Source organism: Sinocyclocheilus anshuiensis, unplaced genomic scaffold (genome assembly GCF_001515605.1).
Source record: "Sinocyclocheilus anshuiensis isolate Anshui unplaced genomic scaffold, SAMN03320099.WGS_v1.1 scaffold501, whole genome shotgun sequence".
NCBI classification, from domain to species: Eukaryota; Metazoa; Chordata; class Actinopteri; order Cypriniformes; family Cyprinidae; genus Sinocyclocheilus; species Sinocyclocheilus anshuiensis.
The window spans coordinates 541,798-552,774 of record NW_015540866.1 but is presented as its reverse complement, the minus strand read 5'-3'; the positions used below and the strand labels follow the sequence as shown (position 1 = coordinate 552,774).

The following is a 10,977-nucleotide window of genomic DNA, read 5'->3' as shown; positions in this document are numbered from 1 at the left end:
ATTATCAATCGCTGTTTAAGCTGAATGTAATAAAATCAGAAGAATCATTCGCGCGTTTTGATGCGTGATTATATTTTGTCACTTAAGTTTTAAGTAGGCTATTAGTCCTGTCGGGCAAGTACAATTCTCAAGCCATTTTTCAGTAAACTTGCATTAACCCATTTAAAGTAGTTCGGAGGCTGGTCAGCGAGCTGGTGTTCGACTGCATTCTGTAACCGCAATCTCTCTGATGACGCGGTAACTACAGCGGGCGGAAAAAGTACTCTTGATGGACACTCACTGGGTCCGTCAGACTTTGCCAACAATTGTAAACAGTCACTGCATGGAGCCGTCAGAATGGAGAATTTTTTTGCGGTAATGTGACCAAAAATATTTAAGACCTACTGAATCTGAATTTAAGACATTTTAAGACTTTTTAAGGCATTTTTTTAGGAAAACTTTATTTAAGACATTTTAAGACTTTTTATCCGCGGCCACCCTGGTATGCTCTTTTTCTTGTTCAAGTACTGCAGGTCTTTGGAAATGTAAGCTGTTCTTGCAGCTCGCTGTTCTAAATTAAAGGATTTGGACGATGACTGGTGATCTTTTATATGTTAATGTCATTAATTAGGAATCGTTTACAAGGCAGACAGCTAAAACCATTCAGTTCCGTGCAAGTTCAAGATCATTTGCGATTCATGGATTTCACATCTGAAAGAGACGCACGCGTACGTGTGTTTTCTGTGTGTACGTTCATTCTATGAATCACACGTATGCATATTTGAGAGATGAGAATCAAATTTAGATCAATTTGATCGCAAAATCAAATTTAAGATGGTTTCTGCACAACATTTAAAGTGCCCCTATTGTGGATTTTTGAAAACTACCTTTCATGCAGTGTAACACAGCTCTAAGTGAATGATAACATCCTGCAAAGTTTTCAATCTGAAAGTGCACCGTGTATAAAGTTATTGTCTCTCAAAAGAAAGTCGACTCTGAATCATTGAAACGAGTCGTTTTTAAAATGAATCACAAGCCGTTTAATTTTGACGTCAACATGAAACATTAGCATATTGCCCCGCCCACTTGTTGGTCTTTTCACGTTGGTCTGAATGAAAATGCAAATTCATTCTTTGTGGTAAAAATATCGGTTTCCCCGGTAACACTGTACACAAAGCAGCACTGCGCTCACAAACGCTGCTTTATCAGGCTTTACAGGCGACATGAAATGAACATGAGACCAATCGACCAATCACCGCAGATTAGCGTCACGCAAAGCAGGGGTTTGGAAAAATGAACCGTTGAGCGAATCGTTTGGGAGTCGTTAAGCAAGTAAGGTAAAAAATAAATATTATAAGACAATGAAAGTGTTTTTTGACCTTGCATGCATGCCAACCTGTTGTTGGGGACTCCCAAATCCAAAATATGAACCTTTCATTACCTATAATAGGGGCACTTTAATAAATGAGGCCCTAAGAGCAGAAAAAGCTGATAATCTCCAAATAGACAAACCTCAATTGAGCACTGCTGTTATCATAACATTTACATATATATATATAGTTCACCCAAAAATGAAAATGTGGGTAACAAAATAGTTGTTGGTAGCCATTGACTTCCATAGTATTGAAAAAAAACATAGTCAATGGCTATAATTAACTGTATGGTTACCAACATTCTTCAAAATCTTCTTTTGTATTCAGCAGAAAACAAACATTTATACAGGTTTTGAACAACTTGATGGTGAGTATATTATGACTGAATTTTCATTTTTGGGTGAACTAAGATGCATGCTAACATTGACATTTGTTACTCTTCATAAGTGCGAGCTGAAGTTTGCTCTTTTGGATGTGGATATATTGTTAATGTTTTGTTTCAGGGAGTAACTGACAAAACTCATCCTTCGAGGGAATAGAGACAGCATCATGTCTGGTGGTACAGAAACGAGATCCCGCTCCTCCACAAGGGGGAGTGATTGTAACTGGTAAAAGTGAGAGAACTGCATTGAGCTGTGGGATACAGTGTTACAGGCAGCGCACTTTGCACATTTTAGCGGATGTATTTGTGTGTGAAGCTAGTCTGATGGCAGAATGAAGTACCTGTGGCAGGATGGAGATGCGGAAAGACTGGTTTGTGTTTTCACTCATCAGGTAGAGAGAGATGACAGGGAAGATGTGCCAGGGTGTGCTGCCCGCTTGCCAACACACCAGCTGCTCGCCCAGCCAGAAACCTGAGGGAAACTGTTCAGTCTGTGGGGGAAAAGAGCCAGATGAGCAAGAAAACCCAGAACGTTCAGCATGTTCAAAAATGAGCCCAACACAGACGATATACACCGACCGATGAAGCCGCTTCAATGGCCTTCACAGCCGCCTGGAACACTTTACGAGGGAGACGCAGGTTTGTGGTGCCGCTGTCCACGATACTTTTATCATAGTTATACTGAGAGACAGAGAGAAACAATGAGAAGCTTTGCTTTTACTTTACCTTTGATTAATAAATAAAACTGTTCCATTGTATTCTTAACCATGACCAAATGGAAAAATACAGAAATGTTTCTTCATCTGTATGTAATTTTGGCTTTATGGACATTTGGAAATAGACTTGTTCAAAATGCACATTTCACACACTTCCTAGTTTTTTCAATTTATTCAATTCAATTCAAGACGTCTAACAACCCAGTGGACAATTGATGTTGAAAAGACATCAAACTGACATCAATATTGACGTAAAAAAAAAAAAACAGGTTTAATATGCAAAACAATCTGACGGTAAAACTTGACATGAGGTTGATTTGATGTAAATTGAAAAGTCAAACATATTAGCCTACATATACATTAAACCAATTTCAGTGTGGGTTTAACTTCCTATTTTCTCGCAATTACCCCTGGAAGAAATTGCCATCCAAACTGAATTTAAAATGATGTTACAGCTTTTTGAACAAGTCTAGACTAATATTTAATGTCAAATTGATATCAAGGTGTGCGCTGGGAATGTCCAACACTGGGCATACATGCATAAGAGGCCAAGTTTGTTTTAGAAGTTTAACACTTCCATCAAAGGTTCATTTCCATTATATTTTAAATTGTGTTTTGTGTTTGATGTTGTTCAGATGGTTGAATATTTCTGAAATTAAATAGCAAACTCCTTTGTCTTGCTAATGCTAATTATATGAATCCAAAATACAATTAAATAATATTTTTACAGTTTTTGCATAATTTGACAAAGTCTCAAGTATTATCTTCACTTACAATGTATATTATACTTTATATACAAAGTATACTAGCTTTTTTGTACTCTTACTAAAGCCAGAATTGTTGGTCTGGTTATAAATAATGAAGGGCCAGGTGTAACTTAAACTGGAAAAAAAATCACAATAATTATGAAATGATTTATCTTTCTTGTAGTCTTTGTTTAGATCATAATTTTACAAATGTCATTTAGGTAAAAATTTTTAAAATTTGAATATAGTTCATGGATTTTTATATTTTAAGATTGTCTGGACTTGAGACAAGAGTAAATCAATAAAATCTCTACGTAAAAGGCATGTGAAAACAGCAACAGCTTGTTATGTTTAGGAAACAGCTCATGACATGTAAAAGTGCATGTGCTTCAAGATACTGAAACTGTATCTGTGAAGTCTGTTTTCTCAAAAGGAATAAATGCTTCGAGGCAAAACCAGGAGAGTTGTTCTCACTTCTTTGCAGTCCATGTTGAGATCCTGTCCGTTGACCTCGATGCGCACGATGATGACCTCATAATACCACTCCCGTCTGATTGGTGTGTACCACAGCTCGCCAACATACAGAGACGGATCGATTCCCCCAATAATCTGTGAAGAACCAACACAATCTTTTATAGTATGCCACTGAAGTTGTTCTGTTTCATGTTACATAAAGTTCTTTAACTACACATGGTACACTGTAAAAAAAAAAAAAAAATACTGGACTATGTTTTACAAAAAATACTATTTTATTGTATCTTCTTCCAAAAAAAAAAAAAAAAAGTTTAACCACCAAATGTTTTGGGTGATTTTACTAATGGTAAGGGTTCATTTAAATTAATTTATGTCAGTGCAAAACACAAAGGAGATGTTAAGCACAATGTTCATGCCGACAAGCTCCAAAAAGGATAAAATCTAAAAAAAAAAAGTTAAAAATATTTCATATGGCTGCAGTTTTAGTCTGCTCCTCGTACAGAACTATCCTATGATTTCATAAGACTTAGAATAATCATACAGACTATTTTTATCAACGTTTTCTTGTCCTTTTCAGGGCTTGCAGTCTGATTCTCATTCACAACATGTGGGAAAATATGCAAAACATCTCCTTTTGTGTTCCACAGAAGAGTTAATGACAGAAGGTTGGGGTCATTTAACCGTTTGCAGCATGGACATGTTCTCTCTTTACAGCTCTCACCATACTGCCCCCTACAGTGGAGCTGCCGGCGCTGTAGTTCTGTGTGAAGCCCGCTCCGCAGAGCTGCAGGGAGAAGACGTCTGGGACACTGGTCTGCCTCAACAGAGAGTCGAAGAACGGCTCCAGAGTCTCGTCCGGCTGAAAGACACAGAACCCGGTCAGAAGCGCCTCTTCATCAAGCTCTGTGAGGTTATGACAGCTACAGAAAGATCACCCTGGCGATCTCGGCGTAGGCCAGCCCGAGGATGCCCTCCCAGTTAGATCCGTTGATGAAGAAGCGGTCAGACTGGGTGATTGCAGCGATGTTGGCCCTCAGAGACACGTTGAGCCCGTGAGGAATGGACAGCAGGTCCGTGCCCAGCTCACCCTCCCAGCGGCCCTGTGTGTACGGCACATACACGCTGCGGCCCAGATCTCTGTACGACGACGAGCTGTCGACACAAACACCAACCCGACTCTGGCAGCAGCTTCTTCATATATAACATATATTGTGTCCCATTTGTGTGTGAATTAGGGGTGTAGCGGTACACGTATTCATAACGAACATTTCCAATATGGGTCTTTCGGTTCGGTACGCACTGCATGAGTGAAACTTGATTAGAAACTTCCAGTTTTATACATTGTTACTTTTGACAAGAAACAAGGTCTCGTCTTTCAAATTATGTCTTTTTTTCAGTAAATTCAGACAATAAATGCTGTTTTGGGGGTCTTTGATGTAACACGACAGATCGCTGTATAAACGTCTCAGTTCTGATGGCAGCGCGATCATCTCTTACTCTTTACTACTAGTTGTAACACCAAATAAACATGAATGAACATCTCATGCATCACTCAATCAGTGTTTCAACTGCGGAAAGACATCATTAAAACCTCAGACAAGTCATCAGTGTCCACAGCTCGATAGTTTGCTAGAGAAATCAAGTCCAGAGAGGAGAATTTCATGCAATATTAGACTATATACTCATATTTTACTTTACCTGTTAGCGATGTCTTAATTAATGTATGTTTAAATAAGTCTGTTATGAAACAAGTTATGACAGCCACTGTGTAAATGATTATATTTCAACAACAAATATAAATTTTATAATTGGATTCAGAAGTTAATTTAAAAACTGCATTATGTGCAATTTACATACATTTTTAAAGTCGTTTGTTGATTATTATATTTAAATATAATATACACTGGTTAATAAACACTGGTTAAATTTAAGTTTGGGCTCTGTTGTTAATTGTGATCTTATAGTAATGTGAAAGAGCTCACTTAGTTTAGACTTTAGGGCAGAAGCTGAGATAAATTTTTATCCCTAAGAAAATTTGAATTATAATTGAATTTATTTAAAGAGTGAGCAATTTGTTCGGTAAACCTGTTTAATGAAAAAAAAAAAAAGAAACAATTTTGGTTTTTTTGCTCCTGCTGTACCGAAACTATACCGAACTGTGACGTTAACACCGAGGTACGTACCGAACCGTCATGTTTGTGTGCCGTTACACCCCTAGTGTGAATAATTAGTAGTACTCACAGAGAGCGATGGTAATATCTGTGGAGGAACGGGTGAGAGGCGGCGCTGACTGCGAAATTACTGCTGCCCGTATCCACCAAGATGTTCAGCTGAAACACAAACGGAAACCTTCGAGTTTACATGCAATGAACGCCTGCAGAAATGTGAGTGGTGCCTGTGTTTGGCAGCGTGTTTTTAGAGCACTGTAATGCGATACGGTCACTAGCCCACCCTTGAGTCTCTAGATGTGGCTCAGGTCTTCAGCTGATGATCGCTCTGTGACCTTGTGGGTGTTTGTGAAGGGGTATTTAAGAATGAGATGTATTATTGATCAGCCTCTCAGCGCTAGACTCCCTGACCGAGGAGAACGTGATACACGCTGAGGGAGAGAGACGAGAGCCGAATCCTGAGAACGAGACGGAGCTGCAGACATCTCTGGGACTTCTGAGATCTCGAGCAGGTTTTAGCAGATAGACGGCTGAACTGTGGCCATGTCATCGTTAAGATCAGATGATTACCGTGTCCAAATTGACCATTTCAGAGTCTAACCGGCAACTTTGATAATGACTAATCAATATTTTGAGAGTCTTGCTGAGCGAGTTATAACACATTTATTTAATAGCACAGACATTCGAAGGTAACTCTGTCACTTGCCTTCAACTCTATAATAATACGTCATCAGTTGTTCTGCACTCAACATCAGCTAATGAAAGCTTTTTTTGAGAAGGTTCTGGCTGCAGCTGGCGCTTGCACTCTCAGGCTTGCACTCTTAAGAAGTCCAGGTTGGTCCCTCAGTGCAATGCCTGATGCTGGACCTGGTGATGTGATATCGGGTTGCGGCTGTCCTCTGTTTAGCTGGAGGCAGAGGATGGAGAGCCACAGCAGCATCCTGGTTCAGAGAAAAAGGAGAAAGGCAGTGGATCAGTGAGGGAAGTTCTTGTCTGTTCAAGACAGTCTTTGTTTGAGAACTATAGCAAGGCCTAGTTAGCACTAGCCCCCCTCTGTCTTTCCCTGCCAGCAGCCACATGTCTCTTGATCTGGTTACCGTCTCTTTGGAATGTGTTTGAAGTTCAATGGGGAGACGAGAGTGGTGAAATTGTTTAGCATCTCCTTGATAGTGGGGGGAACCATTGGCCATTTAACACCCATATAAGTGTAAAGTCTGTGACCAGGACTTTAATTTATATGCAAATGTCAGAGGCTAAAAGGGTCTCTTAAGCCATGAAGTGCAAGTGTCTGAGAATGCACGTCTGAGAGTGCAAGCGCCAGCTGCAGCCAGACCCTTTTGCTTTTTTTAATAGCTGATGCTGAGAGCAGAGTGATTGAAGAAATGTTGCATCGACTGACCGCTTCTGTACTGATTTCTGTATAGTCATCACACCTGTGCATTCACAAGACTTTACTGAGTCTTTCCAAATGTACCTCTCTGTATGAAAGCTATCAGACAAATGTTTTAGATTCCACGCACTTCTCCTTCTCGCCTCTCTGTCTCTGCAGCTCTTCTCTGCTGTCGTAAGAACTGAGCTGACTCCTCATGTCATTGATTTGTCCTGTGGGCTTCCTGTTATTTCTGCTCACTGAGTCTGTATCCTGCGTCAGAACCTCGTCCCTGTGCACACGCTTCCTCCAGCGACCCCTACGCCACAGGCCTTCCTCTTCCTCAGGCATTATGTGACCTTACCCGCAGTAATGATGATGTGACAGATGTCAGCTGCAAAACACTCATTCATTTCCTTCCACATCATTTTCAAACTTGTGTAGCACTAGACAATTGTAACAATTGTTAAAAAAAAGTTATAGTGCTGATACTAGCTCAGCAGAGATCTGCCGCTGCCTGGAAGAAAGTGTGATTTTCTCACTCTGTCAGAATTTAGATCAAGTTTTCCTGTGGCTTAAACTGTAGAGCACAACACTAGCAATGCCAAGGTTATGGGTTCAATTCCCAGAAATGCATGAATGGAGCAAACACTTCAATAGAATCACTATTATTGGTACATGTATGTTTCTTATACAGAAAAGGTGGCAGGTAGGTCTGTAGTGTGTATGTAGTAGACAATATACACTGTTATTCTAAGACTGAACCGTGTCTCAGCAGTCATCAGCCTGTGCCCTACACTACAAAACCCATACAGTGTACTTCACAAAACATATTCTCTATTAGATCCTACAAACAGTGTTTAGTCATTAATAATCAATGGTGCAATATTTCCATGAAGCACAAAGATCTAAAACAAAGCGGAAAACAATGGGGGAAATTGAATAAAAATAAAGTATTAAAATATTTTCTTTCTTTCTTGTTTTAGTTTAAGGTAATATGTGAATTCTAGTCTTTTTATTTTTGAAGACAGGTGCTAAATTATATAATTCCAAAATGTTTTAAAAGTATTTCTGTCCACACTGTTTATTTTGGATAGGTTTCTGTATTTTGCTGTACATTGTGGTGATATTCATGCTGCAAGACAATTTCTGCAAATAAATAAATAAGTATAGATAATGTTAAGACAAAATATGAAAGAAAATGTGAATGCCCTTTTTTTCTGAGAACAGCAAACGACATATCAATTATCCACAAATAGCCTACTACAAAAATAGTGTGGGTAGTATGAGTTATGCTGTAGCGCAGCCTCTCTGTGCTGTTACACTGGCTTTGAGTCCTTCTCACCTTCTGAGGCGGAGTGCCCACAGCCATCTCAATGTAATACCCTTGTCCTGACTTTCCGCGAAGGTTGTCAATCATGTTGACAAACTTCACCGCACTGGCTCCTCTGCGTGTGCGGGCGGAGCTGGAGGGGCCCCGGGGGCCCGCGGGCTGTGAGGGGGGCCCCTGCCGCAGGGGGACGCGGAGCAACACTGCGCCGGAGCAGGGGACCGGCAGAAGGGCCACTAATGCACATGAGTACAGAAGCAGACGCGGAACCCTCATCTCTCCACGGGTTCAGATCCGCTCGTTTACTTCAGAACGCGTCAAGTGTCGAGTTCTGTTATGGCGTCATAACGCACAGAATGCGCAAATTCCCAATCCATGCGAGCACTAAAGGACATCCAGGCTCATGTTTATCATCCTCCGAGCGCTTTCTCCATCCTCCGCAATGACAATCAGCGACAACCATCCCCGTTTCCCACATTCCTCGTTCTTCTTTATGAGAAATATTATATGGAAATGCCGTACTTGATGCCCAATTGTAAAACCTTCCCGCACGCTCTTTGAGAAACGAACTGTTAAAATGAGACGGCCGCTCTATTTCTAGCGATGCAGACGAGAAGCGCTCTTTTAGAGTGCTGTCGTTGAACTGTGTTCGTCCCCGCGTCCACTCAGCGTCGTCTTTGGCCCTTTGCTGGTTTGACGGCGCAAGCCTCCATAATCCGCATCTCTGTGTCCTCACACAGCTCCTGCGTCCTCCTCCATCTTCCCCGCATCCGCACGCACTGTGGCGATGTCCGACTCCTCGGCGAACCATTAATGGGAATCAATTCTTTTGAATGGTTCAGACTGAGCGAATGAATCACTCGACTGAAAGAACATTGTAGTGGATTGAAGTAAAATTGTTATGTGGAACCACAAACGACGCACATTACACGCAACAGGTCTCCTATAAAACTGCATCGATATTTAGCAAAATATTTATGAAACGTGGTGAATCATTTTATTGAAATGAACCGCTCAAACGATCCGATTCGCTAACTGAATCAGACTGCTCTTACACTAGCGCACTGACACAGACACTGGAGTGAGGCATCATGGAGCTTGGAGTTTATTTATCAGACCCTTCTCCTCTTGTACTGCATAACAGTGTAACTTATGTAACACTTTTATTCTTGAATCGTGTCTTTGTGTTTTCATGCAAATCAATGACATTGCCCCAGCATTGCTATCACGGCACAATGCTTTCATATACAGCAAGGAGCAGAATGAATACCATTGTCATTTACCACAGTATTTTACTGCTATTACAAGATTATTGCATGATTAAAAAGAAGGAAAAAACATAAAATGTTTATGTTTTAGTGTTTTTATGTAATTGTGATTACATGATTTTAAAATGTATTTATATTTAAACAAAAATAATGGCAATGCTACATCAAATTCTCCATGCCAAAATCAATCTATGTGTATTATAATACATCTTCTGAACATCTTCTCTTATCAATATCAGAACAAAAATGTGTATAGGTAGTTGGTAAGCATGAATGTGTGCATGAACATGAACACAGAGCCTTTGTTTTGATCAGGGGTGTGAAGTAACGAATTACAAATACTCACGTTACAGTAATTAAGTAGTTTTTATCAGTAATTGTACTTTTTTGAGTAGTTAAAAAATTGTGTACTTTTACTTTTACTTGAGTACATTTTAAGTGATGTATCGGTACTTTTACTCCGCTATTTTCCTCCGTTTGTGGTCGTTACATGCTTATTTTAATTTAATGTTTATCCATCAACGTGATTGGATAGAGAGTAATAGGTCTCGTGACTTTCATCAATTCAAATTGTGCATAGAAAACTTTAACCGCCACTGTTCTAAACATTCATATTTTATGTGCAACAACAGCATGCTGTCTCAGTGGCCTTACACATGATTTTAAATCTATTTTTTCAAACTTTATGATTTAAATGGGGATGATTGTACTGAGAATAACTTTCATCTTTTCTTCAACTGAATACTGTTTCCGTGCTGTTTTGATGTATTTTAAAGAGTTGGCAGTCAAAATTAAAACTGCTGGATGATAGAAATTATTCATGCCTTATGACAAACAAGATAATGTGAATTACAGAATGTACAACGTTTTTAAAATGTATAAATTGCGGTGTACAGGGTTTATTATGAGGGGGTAGAATCCACAGCTCAGTACTCACTACTCAATACTCATGAGTACTTTTAAATAGGCTACTTTTTTACTCTTACTCAAGTAGTTTTTTGGACAAGTACTTTTACTCTACTCGCATTCATTTTTTGGAAGGTAATGGTACTTTTACTTTAGTATATGTTTTCAGTACTCTTTCCACCACTGGTTTTGATTCATGTATAATGCAATAAATCTACTCTGTAAAAATATTGTTATCATGAGGAGCCATTTCTAGTTGACCTGAC

At 39.6% G+C, this 10,977-nt stretch overlaps 1 protein-coding gene across 1 annotated transcript in view; it reads right to left on the bottom strand.

The window, feature by feature from the left end:
- The window catches only part of LOC107688068 (beta-secretase 1-like), an 11,142-nt gene extending 1,830 nt beyond the window's left edge, over positions 1–9,312 (bottom strand). Inside the window, exons 1-7 of the mRNA XM_016485618.1 lie at positions 8,553–9,312; positions 5,912–6,000; positions 4,606–4,822; positions 4,392–4,529; positions 3,671–3,805; positions 2,314–2,415; positions 2,076–2,225 (exon numbers count right to left, since the gene is read on the bottom strand). Of these exons, the coding sequence (XP_016341104.1) occupies positions 2,076–2,225; positions 2,314–2,415; positions 3,671–3,805; positions 4,392–4,529; positions 4,606–4,822; positions 5,912–6,000; positions 8,553–8,813 (1,092 nt within the window). The 5' untranslated portion in view covers positions 8,814–9,312. The remainder of the gene's footprint in view (positions 1–2,075; positions 2,226–2,313; positions 2,416–3,670; positions 3,806–4,391; positions 4,530–4,605; positions 4,823–5,911; positions 6,001–8,552) is intronic.
- Positions 9,313–10,977: the final 1,665 nt, after the last annotated feature.